Source organism: Alosa alosa, chromosome 10 (assembly GCF_017589495.1).
Source record: "Alosa alosa isolate M-15738 ecotype Scorff River chromosome 10, AALO_Geno_1.1, whole genome shotgun sequence".
Classification (NCBI taxonomy): domain Eukaryota; kingdom Metazoa; phylum Chordata; class Actinopteri; order Clupeiformes; family Clupeidae; genus Alosa; species Alosa alosa.
Genome location: NC_063198.1, coordinates 8,911,072 through 8,933,658, shown reverse-complemented (window position 1 = coordinate 8,933,658; position 22,587 = coordinate 8,911,072). Strand labels below are relative to the sequence as shown.

Genomic DNA, 22,587 nt, shown 5'->3' with positions numbered 1-22,587 from the left:
TTTGGTGATGTCTCTGTAGAACAGAACTATGTTTAGACTAGGTGAACTGATACCCACTATGGATGATACAATGTTGTCAGTGGTGACAATGCAAATTATTGGATTGAGGTGTGGCTGAAAGGTGACTATTCTGAAGTTTGCACCTCAAATACCAACCGCTTTTCAGAGGACGTGGCCTGCATAGACATAACTACGTTCACATCAGTAGTTCTCAAAGTGGGGTCTGCAACCCATAGCCAAAGGAGTCCGCAAAATAATTTGCTTTAAATTATAAAGTTGTGGTTTATCATTTTATAAATTCATTTCTACCTGCAGAGGATAAATCTTTCCCCCAATAAAACAAGCTATTTGTGTCCATTAGCTCCCATCCATATTAACATTTAACCTGAATCACTTCACTCAGGTCATGAAGAACTATGCCCACAGCTTCTTAGCTTGGCTTATTTGCCAGCTAGCTAGCTGATGACCATGTGAGTCAGTCCACGTGGTCAAGTAATGCTGAATCCAAAGTTGACAAAAGATCTGGTTACACACCTGCCAGAAAACACAGAATAGTGGACCTGGCCACAAACACAAAACAAATGGCACTTAATTGTTACAATTAAAGGTGGGTTCTCAGAAAATGTTCTCCCCCACAAGGGGTCCTTGGAACCAAAATATTTGGGAACCCCTCCTTGGATTGCATCATGAATGGCTCGACACACCATCTGGCCTATACAGTGTTTTGTGCGTACTGTACATAATTATGACTGCCACGCTGGTGAAGCCGCATGCACACACACACACGCATACACACACTCTCTGTCTCTCACACTCTCTCTCTCTCTCTCTTTCACACACACACACACACACACACACACACACACACACACACACACACACACACGTGTGTGCTTCACCTCACTGTGTGCTCACTGTGTGCTGAGTGTGTTTCACTAATTCACGGATTGGGAGAAATGCAGAGACCAAATTTCCTTCACGGGATCAAAAGAGTATATATACTTATATTTATACACACACACCCACACACATATACACAAAAACAAACACACACTATGCACACACTCATTTACATACACAAAAGTTGCAAGAGCAGGGGCTGGAGTAGGAGTATGGAGACAAATTGACAAGCGTGATTTATTTTTGTGGCCATATTTTGTACCGTGTTGTGGTACATCTAGTTCCAATTCTGTTTAATGTCAAATCAGATCGCACTGATGTTCAAAAGTTTAGCGTCACTTAGAAATGTCCATTCCACTCTATTATAAATATAATACCAGACTGCTTCTTCTCTACATGTGTAACTTCTGTCTTGTGTTGTGTAGTGTTGTGTAGTGTTGTGTAGGCCTATTAGGCTACTGTAAAAGATGACCCAAACAAGCACTGCTATGAAGCTCAAGCACAGCAAAACAACCATGGCGAGTTCCACAATAGCTCCTTTCAGCTCATCTCTCCATAAGGATATTAAACAGGTGAAAATGAAAAAATGCATTTTTAGCAAAGAATAAAAACATAACACACCTGCACACAAGCATAAGAAAACAACCATGCTGAGCCAACTGTCAGTGCTAGATCTGTCTATCTATCTAAATAAGAATATGAAATTAGATTTACTAGATCGCTTGTAATAATAATATTATTATTACATAAGTGTAAGGTGTTACACATGGTTCTTGCATGGTTCGCTTTGGGTTTGTCCTCTTTTTGGAGAAAACTGGCTCCAATCAAGCACCATCTACAGGGTGTGGCATGGTTTCACAAACTGGAGTGGTAGCCTGGATTGACCCAGACTAAACTGTTAGCAAATTTGAATTTACTCTGCAGGTCCTGGAAAGGATCCCACTGATGCCCATTTCCAAACTGTTCGTTTTACGACTTCCAGGTCATAACCAGTGACATTTACATTGGTGTGTTAAACTCTTACCAAATTGTTTCAGAAGTGCAGCAGATCCATAATATATTGTTAACAAAGTATTTAAATGCAGTTGTTTACTCAATTCCAAAACAAAAAATACACAATTTCATCTGTATAACCCTTTTAAGTCCATTTCTGGATCTGACAGGAAGGCGTCTTTAGAGTTTTAACAAATATGAACCCATATATTTTACAACACAATTTCAGGCTCAATCTCAGTCAAAGGTTTTAATTTAGAGTCATTGTGTGGGACATATATTTCAATTTTTGTCTTGAACCACTGGCATTCCATGAAAATGGAAGAGATTTGATAAGTGAGTATTTCACTTTTTGAAAGCAAAAATATGTCTAAACATACAGCAAATGTAGAGAAAGAAACATAGGCCTATCACCCTTATTTTGGTGAAAATAATGCATGGCTGCTGTCATAGAATTGACTTTACTCCTTAAAATTGCAAACTGTTTAAAATCTTAAAATTACCCACAGTCACTGTCATGATCACATGTAATATAGAGACAATGTGAATGTTCCATGATGTTAAAATGAAACGTTGCTTGGATGTCAGCTCGAATATACCCCACCGACATTTGATGAAAGATGTCACTTTTTTTGGCAAAATACAAAGGGCAAAACACAGAAAGTGCATCCAGTCTCCCGAATGTAAAGGTTCAAGGCCACCTGAGGGCCCGCATCTAGTTGACTTTTTACGCATGGGACCGATCGTTAAATCAACGCTTTGATTGCATGGTTTGGCGGTGTAGTCAATAAGGAGTCAAATAAGGAGGAATAATGGAAATGCAATACATATTTGAATTTGTGCAAGATTCCTGAATGGTAGGCCTAGTGATTGTAGCCTACCAGCATAGACGCCAAGCAATTGTATAGGCGTTTTCAACAATCCCTTCACATTCAGAATATTTCTCATCGATTTTAAAATTGAGTCGGTTGTTCATTTCAACTCAGGAGTCTGCATTGTACATCAGGAAATATCCTACAGCCGACCGACGGAATACATTAAAGAACCCTGTTTTGTTGTTTTTCAGGACACAGACAGGCACCAGACACCGTGACCTTATTTGACTAGTCTGCTATTTTGTTGACATGCATCAGCATTTCTGCACTTTGCCACTAGAGGACGAAAGATACTCACAGTTGAAATCACTGTATAAATTCTACTGATTTACGGTATTTATTATTGGGAGAAACATTAGCCGTCTACGGAATTTTGCCAAAAGTTTGCTTTATATAACATAAACCGGGAAACTCATTTGTGGCCGACTATCTTCATGTAGGCTACAACGCTAGATCGTTCTTCTCCTCCAACGATGCCGTTGGGCTGGCTTTAGCCTAATCATTTCCGCGGATGGCTTTAAATGTTGCCAAATACGCGCATTAATCTATGTGGCAATTATTTTGTCAGAATATGTGCCGAATTTATGTTTGAGCAGTAGGGTAGTTCATGAATTGTTTTCTCCAGTCCTGTGCTTAAACGTTGTAGGCTACAATATTAATCTCCATACTACCTCACTTCAGTTAGTAATGTTTTGCTGTTCTAAATGGGTGGATTGTATCGTCGCTCTCTTTAAAAAATAAAGCTTCTGTAGGCCTAATCCCTCCCCTTTAAATCACCCTCCTTTAAGCGCGTCCGCGTCTTCTGACTAGCAGTGGTGTGAGTGTGTTGTGCGCTCGAGGTCGGCTTTCTCATGTCAATATACCACTTGAATGTAGTAGGCTGTTACTGAGATGCAATGGGAATCCTGTGATCATGGATAAACATCGAATTATTTTATCGTTGTTCGTCTTAGCTGGCTCCTTTGGACTATATGATGGTGAGTTAGATGTTTATCCTCCATCACGGCTAGATTTTGTTCGTTCTATTTATTTATTTTCGTCCACGGGCTGCCGCTGAATTTGGCATTTCCTACAACATGGCGCTTGATTTGGTAACTTAGCAAGCCTGAGCTAGCAGGGCACCTGTTTTTGTTGTGTGTTGTGATCAGTAGTAGGCTACACAGCCAAACAAGCGCTGTCGCCCCCCTGGAATGAGCGATTATCCACATTGGTTGATACATTGTATAGTTACGCGTTTGTTACAACGTATCTGAATTACAGTCGCTCACAGTAATACCTGGCTAATAGGAACTAGCCTATGGTACTGGGCTGTCGGGAAGCGTGGGATAAGCACCGTCGTCCTTAGAGCTGTTATGTTGATCGCTGTTTATTATGCTGACTAGTAGGCTACATCAACTGGACTTATTCATGTTATTGCTCACATAACTTTTCCACAAGTTTGATTTGTGGAGACTATTCTAAATGGATGTGGCGCTGTCTATTTTTTTTTTATAAACAATAGCAAGCCTCCTCAAGCCTACTGCTTGTCTTGTCAAGCCGGTTTTAACAGCTTTGCAGAGACGATTTTGAAGTCCGTTTTAACAGGCTTTTAGGCTATATGATTTAACAGGCTTTTAGGCTATCTGAATTGTGATGCGCGCAACTCACACCTCTCCAGTCGTATATTCTGCCCCATTACACTTGGGTCTCCAGGATGGTCAGATATAATGGAACTTGTTTTTATGATATATGCCTACTGGTTGTGTATTTGGAGGCCTACCCTACTATGTGATATTATTGTGTATTGTTGCACTTTTGGAGACTGAAATCTTCATGTTGCTACTTTGGATCTGACCTACTTAGCTGTATAGCCTGTCCCATAGTTGTACTTCGTTTGCTTCTTTGATCATTGGATGGTTCATGAAGGATCCCTTTCAGTGGATATTTTCTTTAGGTGGTATAATAGTGATGTTCTTCATCCATTATCAGTTTATTCAATAATGCTTTATTTGATGACGCCTGGTTTCCAGAACACTGTGGTGTTTCATATTTAAAGTACTCTCTCAATATATAGTACAAGGATACTGTGTTGCCCCAGTTGATGTCATGTCAAAGATGAAAAAAAAAAAAAAAAAAAAAAAAAAGATGAAGACGAGGTCTTTTGTGACTTCATTGCTGCCTGTGACCCAGTCTAGGGCTACAGGGTAGGCATTCGGCCCCCTCCCCAACACCCCACCCCCCTTTCCATCTGTATGAAATGTGGACCCCGTTTGAAATAAATGTCTGGTCTAGTGCACACAGTGATAAGTCATTACAATGGAGAACCCTATAGGCCATAAAATGGCCTCTCTCCCTCTCTCTCTCCATGACCTTAAATCAAAAGGTTTTCCTCTCCTCTGTTGTAGCCTTTAGCACTTTTAATACAAAAAGAGGTTTGAATATATGTACTCTCTTTGTAACACTTCTATACACACGCAAAGCTTTACTCATAGCTTTCAGGTTCTCACAGCAAAATCTAACATCTTTCAGGTTCTCACAGCAAAATCTAACATTTCCTCACCATAGCTATAAGGAGAGCACCTAGCACTGCGAGTGAAATCAGGAATCAGTCATGGCTGCCAAGAACTACCCTTATAAGATAAGCCACAGAGTAATCTTGGAAGCATAAACAGACATCAGGCTTGTAGCCGCATTTTTTTCCCATGGACATGCTATTTAGTTATTTACAATTCAAGCATTTTCTGTGATAACTTATTTGTAAACAACAGGATAATGAGGACTTTTTTCAGGCTTCTTATCTAATCTGAACAGTGGTTTATAAAAGCTGTGTTTAGAGATCGCAGCTTCCCCAAGCAGTTTCGGCAAATTACAGAACTTATTTTAAGATTTTGTGTGTGTGTGTCCTCTGCCATGCATTATAGATTTTTTGATTTCCTAAATACGGTGTTATCAATCACATTGACCTTTTGTTATGATTAAAATATGGAGCATATTATATGGTAGTGTATAGTCTCAAGGCAAAATGTCAATGAAGACACAAAATGTGTCTGATCGAATAGCAAGCTGAGCTGGATCAGGTTGCCTATTGGGGTGATATGTTGTTCCCCAGCCCACTCACATAATTGGCTATCATTTCCGAAGAACACAGCACGTAATAGAACTTGCGCCCAAAGAGGGGAGACCTACCGCCACATCAAAACCAATGTATGTTTTCATCACATTTCGTTTTCATTCGTGTCTTTCCTTACGGTGAATGTCTCGTGTGATTGCGTAAATGAAACCTCATAAATGACTCACAAGAAACCAGACTCTGTCATGAGGTCGCATGAAAGAACACATCCTCTCCCTGTGTCTCATTACCTGAGACTTGCTGAGATACTGATAGCTGGCTCGTATGTTTGTGTCGCTGTGGAATCCTGTGACCTGTTGTTGCGGATGCGAATGTTTCCGCCTACACTCCCCAAGCCTTAACGTCGCCACCCACGTTCAGGGCGAGACCTGCTGCACTTTGAGTAAAGCAGGGGTGTGTGCATTCATGTGTGTGTGTCCTCGCCAACGGAAGGGAACACTGATTTTTTACAGTGTCAGCACAAATCACAACATTTGAAAAGCTGTAAGGAAGCTTTGTATATGTGGTATGTTTGGTTATGTTTCTGTGTGTGTGTGTCTGTCCTGCTGTCTTGTCTGATGTACAGAAACAGGTGGTCTTGTGTAATGCCCCCTCTACAACTATTTTCAGATCAAGGTTCTCTTGAATGTCTTGTGTGACAAGTGTGAGTTGTAAGCTGTAGTGTCATTGATTCAGGACTGGTTAGGGGAATGCCTGAACATGCAGAGTAAACTAATCATTGAAACAACCTGGAGCTTGCCATTGCTCACTCTGAGTCTAAGTCTCTGTGTTTTTTGGCTGTAAATCGAGAATGATTTCTATGAAAGCGATTGAAAAAATGCTAAATGCTTATGGCCTATGCTTATGGACTTTGGTCAGCTGACAGGTTATTTCCCAGCCCATCATAGGTTCTAATTCTCTACTCACTTACAATACACACACACACATACACACACAAACACACACACACACACACACACACACACACACACACACACACACACACACACACACACACAAATCAGATCTGGAGTTGAAATTTGTAAGACTTTTGAACAGCAGGGTTTTGCCCAGATTAGATCCCAAACCTAAAACAGGACAAATCTTTGGAGAATAGGTTTGACTCCCTGACGTTTTATAGGGTCTTAAATAGCCAGATGGTTGAAAGGGCATGCATGCAAGCCCACCTAAACCATGCCTCGGACTGTGTATTATATAGCTCTATGTTGTCCAGTGTTTTGTCTGAAAAATAGACTCAAGCAGCGCCTAATCTCTCCCAGTCTGGATTATGGGGGAAAAAGCTGATGATTATGAGAAAATCAATTTGGGCATAATGCCTCTTTAATTGCGTATGAACAACAAAGTATCGGCCATTTCTATTACGTTCAGGAAATGATATTGGCAGGCAGAATAATCCTCCATTTGACACGCAGACAATGATTTTGTTGATGATGTCCAGAACACCCATCAGAGGTGTTAAAAAGAGTTCCTCACTGGCTGGACTGGGTCTACCCTCAGGAAATGTCAGAAACATTTTATGTAGTCAGACACGTTTAAAAATTTATCAGGGAAATGTTTTATTCATCTTTTATTAACCTGCTATAATGTGAAAGATTATCCGTTCGCACGGCTTCTCATACCACTGCTATGCAGACGACACACAGCTCTATCTGTCCTTTCCACCTGACGACCCCCTGGTTTCAGCACGGATCTCGGATTGCCTTTCAGACATAGCTACATGGATGAAGGCACACCACCTCCAGCTGAACCTCTCAAAGACTGAACTGCTGGTCATCCCAGCTAAACCTACCATACACCACGACATCAACATCAAATTTGACTCCCTGTCTGTTTCACCGACCAGGACTGCAAGAAATCTAGGAGTTGTTCTCGACAACCAACTAAACTTCTCAGATCATGTTGCCTCAGTCGCCCGGTCATGCCGTTTAAGCACTCTACAACATAATGGAAAATCAGGACTTACTTGACTCAAGATGCTACCCAACTTCTGGTTCAGGCAATAGTCATCTCACGCACTCGACTACTGCAATGCCCTCCTGACAGGTCTCCCAGCCTGCGCAGTGAAACCACTTCAGATGATCCAGAACGCAAGCGGCGCCTGGTCTACAACCAACCCAAAAGGGCACATGTTACCCCGCTGCTCATCCAGCTACACTGGCTACCTATGGCGCCCCGCATCAAATTCAAGTCTCTAACGCTTGCCTACAAAGTAGTCTCCGGTTCTGCTCCCACCTACTTGAATGCCCTCATACAGACAGACTTACACTACCTCCAGACCGCTCGCTCCTCTGACTTAACGACGCCTAGCTCTACCACCGGCACGCTCAAGCCAATCCAAACTTTTCTCATCTGTTGTTCCTCGTTGGTGGAACACACTGCCAGTTCCTACAAGGGGCAGGGACATCCTTTTCCACTTTCAAAAACTCCTGAAGACCCAGCTCTTTAGAGAACATCTACTCTCATAGCAACACTTACAACAAGTCTTACTGATCCTAGCACTCACCAGCCGTTTTAAACTGATAAGTAACTGTTAAAAACAGCACTCACCGACGCACTTATTCTTACTGTACTCTAATGTTTTTTTTAAACTGTCCTAAAATTGTGAGAATTGTTCTAAAACTTACTGTTTACCATGTTGTTAGTCGCTTTGGTTAAAAAGCGTCAGCCAAATGTAATGTAATGTAATGTAATGTAATGAAATGTACAGGTCTGAGGTTACGTAGACGTTATGAAACATAGAGGTTATGTCAGCACTCAATATCAAAACACTTTTAAAAAGCTGTGAAAAAAGACATTGCTATACAGATAGGCCTACGGCTTTCACTGTACTGAGCCTTGTCTGCCTCGGCTTAAGCCATATTTTGTAGTCATTTACTCTGAGACCTTGAAAGTATCCATGAATGGCATTTTGCGTTTGTTTATTCTATTGAGGTTGTTCGGCCGTTGAATCATAAGAATCATCTTATAATTATAGTATAAATATATATAGTGCCTTTCTCACTAACAAATGCAGGCTAATTAAGTGGAACCTTATTCCTGTTAGACCGGTACCTAAGCCTGACCTGTGTAGGCCTACCACTAAATGAACTCAATACAGCCAGTGAACCGAGTGGAGTCTGCGCGACATCCTGTCCAGCCTGTACACAGTTGTGATTAATGATTTATTGTGGACTGTGGTCGCTCTTCCTCTTTTATGATGGAGGTGTCAAGTTCTAGACTAGCTACTGTAACTAGACCAGCACATCACACTAACTACTGGTCTTTCCACACACACACACACACACACACACACACACACACACACACACACACACACACACATATATATATAGAGAATGCTACATTCTGTGTTATTGATTGCACATGAAAGCTTAAAATATACAGAGGCTAGAATACTGTTTTATATTTCTGCCGGATAACAAATATCTCTGAGCTGACCACCATTTCAGCCCTCTAGGTCACTTGAGATGACTTAGAAACACAACTGAGCCCTAGCACCAGGTCTTGTGAAGCTGTGTGCAATAGTAGATCAATATAGAATAAAAAATGACTGCTTTGGACCATTATTTGCCAAGGTATGCTCATGCGTTTTGTAAAATGCCCTATGAAAACTCCCCATAGGCCTTTTGGGTTCCCAAAATGCACACTGACAATAAAAGGCTTACTGTGTGGCAACCTCTTGGTGTAGAAGCATAATCCTGGTCTCAAATGAAAGGTAACACTCTTGTGGACTATTTAGATTGTATGTCAGGTGTTCTGATATGGACTGACTACACAAAATATGGAATAATTACAAAAAAGTCTCTACTTTTGCATTTACTTTGTTTGTTCAATGGTTGTGTATAAGATAAACTATACGTCTGTACAACTAATATTGGATAATACAACATGAAGATTCAATTTCTATAGATTCTTGTGAATATTTCAGTACCCAATATGTTGCATCTACTTTTAATTAATCTGAGAATGTACAGCACTATACAGATTGTACATGAAAAAAGTTGGCGTATAAATGGTGTATAACATTTCTATGCTACATTGCAATATGGTGCATATAATTGATTTAGAATGTTGGGGGGGAGGGGGGAGGGGGGTAAATGACCCGGTACTGGAACAAGTTATGCATAACAGGACTGATAAGGTCAAATATGACTGGAATCAAGTTCTTGGTAAAGTTGAAGGGGAAACTATCTTTTAGTTGTTAGACTGGAGTTAGGCTATAGCATAGCCTGGGAGGGCACTCTTATAAGCCATTATAGCTAGGCTCAAAAAAATCATTAGCCTACACGTGTATGCTACTTTGGAGAGGGTCTCTGTAGAAAACTGAAATATGTTTACTTTGTAAGTCACAAGAAAGGGAATAAAAAGGTCTGTTTGGGCAGTTCAGTTGTGCAGTGCATTGCTTTGCTCTTCTTCAGGTCGCCACCATCTTGTACGGAAAGTATGTATGACAAGATTTATGGCACTGACTCAGGCAATGGCAAACCTAAACCCAGTTTTATATTTTTAAGCTAAGACGTGTAAGTATATCAGGATAGCAAAGATATTGGCCCACATGGCTTTAGAGGGATTAAACTAGCTTTGTTTTCCAAAATAAAGAACTTGTGTGGATGTGGGACCAAAAGCCCTTTCTAAAGCTGTTGCCACTGTTGTTTGTATAAATTGACACAGCCAATCCAAATTTTTGGGGTGCATTTTTTTGCTTCTGCCGTGAGGAAGTGTGTCTTTGTCTAGTGTATGTGCTGTGTCTCTGAGTCTCAGTCTCTGTCTAGACTTGGGTTTACAATCTGTAACAGCTGGTACTGCCAACTATTTACACCCGATGTACCCCCCCCCACACACACACACACACACACACACACACTCTCTCTCTCACACACACACACACACACACACAGACTAAGACCGCAAGGGGGTTGCATGAACTCCATCAACCCCCAAAATCCTGGAGCTGTCCCCCTCCCCAGCCCCTCTGTCCCCCAGTCAGACCAGTGGGTTTGGAAAGAGCTTATACCCAAACCACCTCCATTCCCTCAAATTCAGACCCCCACACACACACACACACCCCACCCTTGCCCCCCTGTAGCTGTACAACTGCTACCCATCACAGTGGGCTAAGGCTTAGTACAGAACAACCGCCAACCCACCCACCCCACCCTACCCCACCCCGGCTAAAACACCCCCACATCCAGCAATCCCCTAAAACTGAAGAGGATTTGCCCCTTCCTATCAAAAGCTCACAGCACAGCCACTTCCTCCTGCACAAGATGCAATGTTATTGTTTTTGCGTGAGTGGGTCTGTCTGTGTGTATGTGTGTGTGTGGTGCATGCATGTTTTCTTTACCATTGTACACTGGTGTGTGTCTACACAAGTCACATGGCCTTACATGCACACACAAACACACATGCAGGCACATACACACACACACACACACACACACACACACACACACGCACACGTGATAGACTGTACACACACGCATGCACAAATAAGATGAGCAGCCTTTAATGCTGGACAGGGTAGAATATGTAATAATGTTCCTTAATAGAGGCTGCAGACATATCTCAGCACTGATCTATTTAAAATATGGCAGATGGTTTTTCTCTGTTTCCCCCCTCCCTGTGCCATTCAGAAACCTCCAGCCTCTCTCTGCTCCTCAAGCACACGGCGCCCAGCTTCTCCTAATGCCAAATGTCATTACTGTCCGTCCGTCAGGCTCTCCGTCTGTCTGTCCATGGTGAAACACACAGCCAACGCCAGAACAGACGGATGCCAGAACAGACAGACGCTCTCTCTCTCTCTTTCTGTGGTGCCCCTTTTCCATCAAAGAACAAAGGTTTAGCTGGGAAAGAACGTCACCCGCCAAACGAGTGGCTGGCTAGAGTAAAAGCTTAGTCAGGACTTAATGATCTACTGAAACACTGCGGGAGAGAAGGAGGAAGTGTGTGTGTGTGTGTTTTTTATTCAGCAGGGCGATGGGATTTGATGAAACAAAAAGGCTTTTATGGTTTTAGTGGCCTAATGGCAGTAGCGCAGTCAGATCTGACCTTGGTGCTATTTCTCTCCAGGGTGTAACATCGCCGCGGTAACTGGAGACTTGCTTTCTCCTATTAGGCTGCTCATTTGCTGTCCGATCATAACCAAGTCACAGGTTCGGGGAGCAGGAGGTTTGTGAGAGAGAGAGAGAGAGAGAGCGCATCCCAGAGGAACACAGTTGACTTGATGTTATAGCCTTAGTAAGGCATCTGTTTATGTGTGCGTGTGTGTGTGTGCATGGGAAGAGATGAGAAAGGGAGCAAGGCCTTTGTTTGACAGCCTCATGTATTGAAGACAATCTCACATCCAGAGATAGTTGTTTGGGATGCTGTTGTGGAAGGAGAGTGTGTGTGTGAGTGTGTGTGTGTGTGTGTGTTGATTTGATTTGAAGTAAGTGAATTAGTAAAGTAAGTGCATGTACACATTATGAATCCCACCAGACGCCACAGCTGTGTGTGTGTGTGTGTGTGTGTGTGATTGTGTGTGTGTGTAGGCAGACTACTCCAGACATGACTAGCCTCGTCCTCCAGAACGACCCTGACTCCTGACTTTCCCCTCTGCCCACCAGCTCTCTGCCTCCATGCCATCAGCCCGCCATCGGGCAGCAGACAGCTGCAGTGCTAGCCTCTGATTTGATGTGTTTTATGCTGTTTCCATTGGTTGTGAACACAAAGTCCCCCATAGAGACCTAATAAGCAATGCTCTTGTTTATCTATTAAAGGAGTCCTTGCTGGAGGAACAGGTGTTTTTTCCCTGTCTATTATGAGGTAAAAGCATGAAATGACCCTGAATCTGATAAGGGCTGGAGAAATACAACCTTGTTAAAAAATTCATTGCCTAGACGAGCTGTGATTCAGTGGTTGTTTTTCTCCCGGCTGTTGCAAACGCACCCCCTGGTGGTGAAAAGGTAAAATGACAAGAAAAATGGCTTTGCATTGTTTGTGTACTTGTCCATTAGGGTGTCCTGCTAGTGCCAACACAAGCGTGTTTGTAAACATATTTGTTTTTCTGCGTGTTTTGTCTGCAAATATAAAACAGAACCCACTTCATTATTGTAGCATATTTATACAGTCTTCTAGTTCTAGCTAGGTGCATTTATGCAGAGCTATTTACACCCTCAAGCTAGAAGACCTCATTTATACAGCTTGGTAACAGAATCTGTCCCCCCTCACCCCACCATCGCCCCTGCAGCCCTGCTGTGTAACTGCTCCATTGCTGACTGCGAGAAGCAGGGCTACCAGTGCCAGACGGACGGCGCGTGCATGGCGTCCACCTCGGTCATCGACGGCGTGGAGCAGCGTGTGCGGACCTGCATCCCCCAAAAGCAGCTGGTGCCGCCAGGCCAGCCCTTCTACTGCCTGAGCGCCGAGGGCTACTTCAACACCCACTGCTGCTACCACGACTACTGTAACAGCATGGACCTGAAGGTGCAACCAGGTGAGTTGTCGCAGGTTTAGTGGTAGTTGGTGACATACAATATGCTGGTGGCCCAAGTTCAGTCTCCGACCTATCTGTGAAGACGAGCAAGGCACTTAACCCCGAGTTGCTTCAGGCAGATTATTCCAGTAGTTAGTTCTCTTTAGGAAGTTCTGGATAAGAGAAATAAAGTAATAATGTAATGTAAAGAGGCTTGGATTGGAGTTGCTGGACCTCACTGCACCTGGGAACTAAGGACAGATGCTGACTGCATAAAATGTCTTGTTTACATATTGCTACATTTTAAACCACTCTAAATGATCACTGCGAGTACAAGTCATTCTGTAAAATAGGCAGCATATGACAGGCTCTATGTGGAGCAATAATGAGGCATTTACAGTAAATCACACGATCTCTGTTCTCCGTGTGCTTGTGCGTGTGTGTGCCTGTGTGTGTGTGTGTGTGTGTGTGTGTGACAGTGACGGCCTTTCCGGCGGTTGGCTACACTGAGGGCTGGGGCCCGGTGGAGGTGGCAGCGGCAGTGGCGGGGCCGGTCTTCCTGCTGTGCGTGGTGCTGCTGCTTGGCCGCTTCCTCTTCCAGCACCACCAGAGAGCCTACGGCCACCGCCACCGCCTGGACGTGGAGGACCCCAGCACCGAGCACCTGTACCTGGCCAAGGACAAGACCTTGCAGGACCTCATCTACGACCTCTCCACTTCTGGCTCGGGCTCCGGTAAGCCTATGTTTATACAGTAGAGGCTAGGAAGAGGCTCCTTAAGTGTGCAAGAGTTGAAGTGTTCTTGGCTAACCAGAGAACAACCCACCCCCCAAGAGAACTGTCGCTAACATGTCTCAGCAGGGATGTTCACACCTCCACTCTTGCCTAAAGTGAAATGAAAATGAAAATTTCCCAGATCAATAAGAATCATGTCTTCTGTCCCGGTTCTGCAGGCCTTCCTCTGTTTGTGCAGAGGACAGTGGCGCGGACCATCGTGTTGCAGGAGATCATCGGTAAGGGTCGCTTCGGTGAGGTGTGGCGAGGACGCTGGAGGGGGGGCGACGTGGCCGTGAAGATCTTCTCGTCCCGCGAGGAGCGTTCCTGGTTCCGCGAGGCTGAGATCTACCAGACCATCATGCTCCGCCACGAGAACATCCTGGGCTTCATCGCCGCCGACAACAAGGGTGAGTCCACTGACGGGATCAGGCCAGCGTCTACAACTACTCCAGCATCACGTAGCAGCATCCTGACCATAGTTGGGTCTAAGTAGCCACCCGCATCTTTCTTTCCTACTCACTTCCTGTCATTCTTGCTCAAATTTCCAAACTATAACTGAAAACAAAGAACATTTCTGCATTTTTGAGGATATCATTAATTTGAAAATTTAGCAATTCATCTCATTTTATGGGTTCAGGTGCTAATTATTATATGTTCTTTGCAATGTGAGTCATAAATATTGAAAAAAGATCTTCTAAATGTGTTTTTGTAAATGTATTTATGAGTCATCTCTTCTCCCAGATAATGGCACCTGGACTCAGCTGTGGCTGGTATCTGACTACCACGAACACGGCTCTCTGTTTGATTACCTGAACCGCTATTCGATGCCCATTGAGGGCATGATCAAGCTGGCGCTGTCCGCTGCCAGTGGCCTGGCCCATCTGCACATGGAGATCCTTGGCACACAGGGTGAGCCACGGGCAGCACCACTCCCACAGACCGTCCAATCCAAATGGGCTCAGCATATAGCAATACATAGCATACAACATATAGCTTATACATAGCATACAACATATAATTTATACATAGCATACAACATATAGCTTATACATAGCATACAACATATAGCAGTACATAGCCTACAACATATAGCTTATACATAGCATACAACATATAATTTATACATAGCATACAACATATAGCTTATGCATACAACATATAATTTATACATAGCATACAACATATAGCTTATACATAGCATACAACATATAGCAATACATAGCATACAACATATAGCTTATACATAGCATACAGCATATCATTTATACATAGCATACAACACATAGCTTATACATAGCATACAGCTTAAAGCTTATACATAGCATACAGCATATCGCTATAACTGTTCTTCTATTCTATGTGGGTTGTACTTCTTGCTACACTAACAATATCTTAGTGGCACTGATCCTTTATTGTACCTTCATTGTTGTCTTGTAAGTGGCTTTGGATAAAAGCGTCAGCTAAATTACTACATGTAATGTAAACATGCGCTGCCATAACTCGCTAAATAATGACTCCAAATAGGCTACACTGCCTTTCCAAAAGTTGCATATTCTAATGTTTCATTGGACAACCTTTAACTTTGATTTACAGCTCTCATTTGCCACATTACACATTATTATGATAACCTTATGCAACATCATATGTGTTTACATCTAGACTTGCATTGGTTTTTTGCCAAGTATGGATGACAGGAGAGGCAAACCACTGGCTTCAGTCGTCTCCGACAAATTCTGGTCCTGTCTAATGAAAATATTAGAGTTGGCGACTTTTGTTTTGGCCAGCCAGTGTACTGCTGATGAGTGGTTCCCTAATGCCCAGTCCTTGTGTGTTTGCTGTGTAGGAAAGCCAGGCATCGCTCACCGTGATCTGAAGTCTAAGAACATCCTGGTGAAGAAAAACGGCACCTGCGCCATCGCTGACCTGGGCCTGGCTGTGCGTCACGAGTCCATCACAGATACCATCGACATTGCGCCCAACCAGCGGGTCGGCACAAAGAGGTAACCGACCGCAGTGGCCATTAACCAAACTATTGTCCAACATGGTTGCCATTCTGGAGCCAGCTGTACTTCCCTGTCTGGGTCACCCCCAGTCCGTGGAGATCGAGGACTGGGATGAACTACAGTGCATTCCTGTGTTGAATGAGATGGCAATCTCTTTTATAAAGATGGGTAGCATCTGCGTTTCCAACAAAAATGTGGAGTTGGGTCTTGATGAAAGATGCTGTACAGGGAGAGCATTTGGTCTGGTATGTGTTCATGGCAGTAAATGAAAGATGCACATTTTTCAGTGGGAACACTGATAATCGGGTCTAAGTAACCATGGGGGGGATTCCGACCAGAGGTCATTTCCTGGTCACACCCTCTACTCCCCGCCAACTGTCATCTCATAGAGATGATGAATCGGCAGCTGAAACATGCTCCATGAACCATCTCTGCTAGCTGTTAATGAGGGAAGTGTTAACTGGTGCGTGTGTGTTTGTCAGGTACATGGCCCCGGAGGTGTTGGATGAGAGCATCAACATGCGACACTTTGACTCCTTCAAGTGTGCTGATATCTACGCACTGGGGCTGGTCTACTGGGAGATTGCTCGACGCTGCAACGCAGGAGGTGTGGGTGTGTGTGTGTGTGTGTGTGTGTGTGTGTGTGTGTGTGTGTGTGTGGGAGAGAGAGAGCAGTGTACGAGTGAGAAAGTATTTTGCTCCATTGATCAAGAAAAAACATGATGCCATAATTTTATCAGTATTATTATTCAAAATGAAAGGAAAATAATTTACTGTATGTTTCTCCTTAATATGATTGTTTCATGAATGATATAGTATACTAATAGTATTGTTATTCTTTAATGTTTGAATATGTCTTTACTCTGATTTCACCTAATGTTTTGAACATTTTTTTTGGACAAAAGTTTCTGCTAAATACCTTAATCCTACCTAACAGCTCTGTTTTTAAGCATGTATGTGGGTTTTGTGTGTCCGTGTGTGTGTATGTAGGTATTCATGAAGAGTATCAGCTGCCCTACTATGACTTGGTGCCCTCCGACCCCTCCATAGAGGACATGAGGAAGGTTGTGTGTGATCAGCGGTTACGACCCAACATTCCCAACTGGTGGCAGAGCTATGAGGTACACACAGGCACATCATCCTCACATTTTTGTTTTTTGTAAACACACTTTAAATTGTAAACAAAATGGTGAGCAAAAGGCAATCACCCCAAACCTTTGCCTCAGGACATCATCCTCACATTTCATGTTTGTTTATTTTGTAAACATTTAAAATTGTTCACTTTAAACTGTAAACAAAATGGTGAGCAAAAGGCAATCACCCCAAACGGTTGCCTCTGGTGGCAGAGCTGAGATGCACACAGACACATCATCCTCATTAACACCTGGGGGGTGGACAGAGGTGTCAGCATGGTGCTATGCTGACGCGTGGGGCCAGGGATGTGTTCACAGTTGGCAGACTGCGGTGAACATTCAGGACAAACGTGTTTTTTTGTGAACATTTCATGTTTTTTGTAAACAAACAAATTGCTCATCTTAAACTGTAAACAAAAAAGTAAACTGTAATCAACTGTAAACCTCTGTTGAATGTGTCGAATTTGAATTTGATAGATAGATAGATAGATAGATAGATACTTTATTGATCCCCAGGGGAAATTCAAGGTCTCAGCAGCATACATACAACACAAACACATTCTTTAACAGCAGAAAGAGTAATTAAAGGGACACCAGGCAACGTTTTTGTGTTAATTAATCATCTTCGTAAGTCGGTATATGGTTAAATGACTCATTACTGGGCGAATGAAGGCTCTCTCGCCCGCCCCTACTGCCTGTAGGAAGAATATCCCACTTGCAAGTTCGGTGTATCCTACCCGCCGACCGAAGCAGGATCAGTTTACAGCACAGAGGCAAGCTAAGTAAAAGCTAGAGATTGTTGCAAACGTGTGTATAATGGCAGAGCCGGCGAAGAAGCAGCGAAAACCCTTGACGGAAGATGCAAAGGAAAGGAAAAGAGTTTCAGACTGAGCGAGGGCTCGCACACGTATCGACACGTACAGACGGTAGGGGGAGCTTCGTAGAGAAAAAGCATCAGGCTTGCCTGGTGTCCCTTTAAAGTATATAATATAAAAACACAACTAAACAGTAAGGACAGTAGAAGATAAAGAATATGCTAAATATACTAAAATACAAATTATACTAACACTTAATACAATATATAAAAATATACTAAAATACAAATTACAAAAATACAAATTATACTAACTAACACTTAATCTAAATCAATTCTAAAAACAGTATCCACATAGTGGTGATTAATAAATCAGAGGCGCTTGCAATGACTGAGGCAGGGACTGAGCCTGTGATTCTCTGTGCTCTATTTGATGTTTGAATTATGTTGATTTAACCTCAACATAGCACTTATCTGACTTTGTAGTATACCCCCATCTTAACACCAACCCACACCACCAGTAGTGATCATATTCCAAGCTGAGATTTTGCACAGGAAGGCTTCTTCCTACTTCTTCCTGTTTAAAGGAGGCTTTTCCTCATCCCTCGCCACCTTACGTTCATGCTCTGTAAACCATCCCGGGACAATTGAACTGAATAACTTCAGTGCTTTCCACGCACACTCTCCTTGCACTCCCTGACTCCTCTGGAGTTATTTGTGTGCTTACACTGAATAAACCACAATTCTCCTTTTCCTCTTCATGCCCTCTGAATGTTATGATCACTCTTCTCTCTCCTAGGCGCTGCGTGTGATGGGGAAGATTATGCGCGAGTGCTGGTATGCTAACGGTGCGGCGCGTCTCACGGCCCTGCGCATCAAAAAGACCTTGGCCCAGCTGAGCATCGAGGAAGATGTCAAAATCTAAGGTGATTCCTGAAAGGAAGTGTTGGTGACGATGTGAGAACTCAGCAATGAGATCCAACTGTTCTACTACTGCAAACTATCCTGCCAGTCAGAAAAAAAAGCCGCCGTCCACACTTTTGTGACATGGCCTACCTCACCTTCTTCTGCCAAAACTACTGAGTACTACAGTACCCACAGTCCTCTCCTTCTCCTGCCAGTTGTCCCATGATCCACCACCCCCTACCTCCAGCCCTTCCGACTATAGTGGCCGTCGACTGCAACTACTGATCTTACTACTTTTACTGCAACTGCAACCACTAGTACTATATCCCCCTCTGTGAATATATGAATATGTGTATTATTATTTATGGTGGGTAAATATTGCTGTATAGTTTTGAATTTGGTTTTATTATTGTTTCCTCTTTGTTTCTCATGTCTATTGAAGGTCTGGTGAATTGACTCTTTGCGATTCCGTGACCCATGGTAAATAGGTAGTGTTGGCTCAGAGGTTCCATTAGGGTGTTTTTTTTTTTAAAAGAACCCTCCAGTCTTGAATTTAAATGCGTCCTTTTATAGCAAGCAAAAGCGTATCTCTCTTATACCGTCTCCATGTTTCTTAGTTGACCACCTCTGTTTTGCAGTTGGTGTGTTGTTTTATTCCCCCCCCCTCAGGTTTAGTGTTGGGCGTAGTCGATGCTGCGCATGTCAGAGGTTAGTAGGCTAACACCGCTCAGCGGTGAGCACAGCTCAGTGCAGGCCGCTAATCTGCAGCTCCCAGCCTAATCTGGAGCCCCTGCCACCACAAACACCCGATCTCACAAGCAGAGAGGACAACGAAGGCCTCCGAGGGAGCGAGAGGGCATGAGATTATACAGAGAGGGCCCGGCGACCCGCACTAGCCAGGGCGCAAGCTGCCGATAAAGACGAGCACTTCCACGTTAAGTACAGACTTAGCACTGAAACCCCATACGTAGACACCTTTTTGTTTGAGTCCTTGAGGACCTCGTAAAGTATCGACCATAGGAAATTGTAGCCGCCATAGAAACCACTCATCAGATGACACTGGAGGATTAAAATAGGTGTAAGTGAATGAAGCAAAGTCCTACTATATGAAAACCTTTTATAGAAGGGAGTGGGCATGGGGGTTGGGGCGGGCGAGGGGGGTCCACTGATGTTCAAGGCTTTAGCAAGCGGCATCATGTGGGATAATGTAGCATTTGCGGCTGATGTAAAGTAGCACTGCAGCTGAGAGTGGAGGGAAGGGGAGGTGTCCAGGTTCCCAGGAATTGGTGAATGTCAATCAGCTGATGGTTGGCACAACATTCAGTTTCTGAAAAGCACTTTGATGAAGCACTGATGTTCTCACGGGAGACCACAGCCATAGCAGCTTTGTTAGGATCACGCGACTACACTGTACTCCACACTGCACACGCGTAGGAATGGTACATAAATCACTCTTATTCATTGTGTTCAACACTCCCAAATCTCAAGTCTTTCCTTGACAAGGATACAATCCCATGGAAACTAAATTAATTTTCGAGGTGAAACTGGGGAAAATTTGAGCTGATTATCAAGTCAGTTCAATTCTTTGGCAATGCCTTGTCTAGGAAACCATTGTATTTTTTTTTCTGGGGTGTTACGATTTGCCATGATTAAGCAAGCTGATGTACATAAAATGTATTTTTTAAAAGGTACGGTATTGTACATATATTTTACCTAATGATCTCTGATACTTAGCTAAGTTGTATATCACTTGGGAGTTTTTTTGTTTTGTTTTTTTGGGGGTGGGGGGGGCTCGTAAGTAAGCTGTTTTGGCATCACAAAGGACTTAGTCCTGATTATGCACTGGTCTGAGAACATAAGGCCATCTCACTCACTGACTAAGGCTAGAGGGAAACACTGGTCATTTTCTTGGTGCTTTGGGGAGAGAGGTGAGCGTGGCACTTTAGATGATGATTTTAGTATCCATGAACTAGCGTGATTGCTTTTTACTTCACACAAAGAAAAAAGTTCAATTAAGTTATTACAGAATACAGATTGTGAATAATGTGGACCCAGGAGCCTTGTTTATCTCCTGGACATAGTTGTATTTTACACAACCATCAAAGGTCCTATGAAAATATATCTACAGAACATTGTCACTGCATGTCTAAATCATTAACTCCTTGGACTGAGGAGCTAAAGTTGTTCATGATGTTGTTAAATGGTGAATTTGTAACTGTAAATGGATAATTTAATAGCTTGTCCGTGCTGATTAACACAAAAAAATGCAGTCAGTTGAATATGGTGCACAAAGTTGCAATGAATTATGTTAGTTAATGGATACCCTACAGCACTACTGAGCACTAAGAGGCAACAGCTGAAGTGTTTGATTGACTCCTACTGTGCATCATTTAGACATGATGGCCACAGGATTTAAGACTAGTTTCCATCTAGTGCACCCTCGTTAATATGCAAGATGTAAATATATTGTATGATGTTTTGTTCGTTTTAGAGGGTGGCTTTTTGTATTTATTGAGTTTTGCTCTTTTTAGAGAAAACTGCAAGTTCACTTCTTAAAATATGGTATTTGTAGGTATGTTTTCTGTCCCCTTTCCTTAGTGATGAATCATAAGCTAAAAAAGGTACGACAAGTGCTGAGCAGATACTCATTCTAGACTGCCCTCCCTTAAGCCTGCCAGACACTGAAACCCATAGCAACACCATGTGGGGCTAAATGTTTTTACATATAGCACTGAATTATTCCATATTATATCTAAGTCAGAAACCATGCCGGCCCAGAAGCAAGAGGTTTTTGTCCAGGGTTGGCACATACTGCCATTTCCCAGCGTCAAAAAGTGGGTGTGAAAAACTGCACTGTGATGTAACTTGCCCCAGAAGCACATGTGCTTTATAAAAACGATATATGCTGTTTTAATTTTATTGAACATTTGTGGAAAAAGGTGTATTTTTTAAATTATGCCTGGGGACAATATTTGAAGTCTTGACGCAACACATCGTGAATCTTTAGCCCAAGCACATCCGACTAAAAGCCTAAACGTTTGATTCCAAGTTCTTAATCTCTTGTATTGAAGATCTACGTTGCTTTCCTATTTTATTTTTGAATGTCAACTGTTTGAATGACTATGAATATATGAACTTAACACTAAATCTAATCTCGCAAACACTACTGAAATCCCCTACACTGTCAGCTCTCTGTTCTGAACACACTGGGTGTTATTCTATTTTCTAAATGTAGCCTAATTATTAGAGGCAGAAGGGTTCTGTGTACATACATGGATTTTCTGAAATGACTGCTGCTGAAGGGTTTTGGGGTTAACAGATAGAAGGTATTTTTCAGTTTCCTGTTTAGATGTTCCAATTACTTTTGCCCCCAGAAAAAAAGAGTAGCACCTCACCTGCCTGTTCTACACCCACCCACCCCCTCCCAGCTGTTAGCGCACATGTCTGTCAGATCTCACTCTCTAAACAATCACTTGTCAAGTTTTACAATCATGAGTACAAAAGAATCATGACCCTGTACATGATTGTGTTCTGGGGGTTGGGATGAAATCCTGCTGATAAGCTTTTTTTTCCCCAATCTTGTACATAGGGTAAAATTATACAGTAATAAATTCAGTATTTCCTA

General features: G+C 42.7%; 1 protein-coding gene across 1 annotated transcript; it reads left to right on the top strand.

Annotated features, from left to right (window-relative positions):
• The first annotated feature begins 3,582 nt into the window (after positions 1-3,582).
• LOC125302460 (activin receptor type-1B-like) lies at positions 3,583-22,587 on the top strand. Its single transcript, XM_048255651.1, has 9 exons — positions 3,583-3,745; positions 13,106-13,351; positions 13,810-14,064; positions 14,283-14,513; positions 14,848-15,015; positions 15,950-16,106; positions 16,592-16,716; positions 17,100-17,230; positions 18,856-22,587. The coding sequence occupies exons 1-9, from the start codon at positions 3,682-3,684 to the stop codon at positions 18,979-18,981; spliced, it is 1,503 nt and encodes a 500-aa protein (XP_048111608.1). The 5' UTR covers positions 3,583-3,681; the 3' UTR covers positions 18,982-22,587.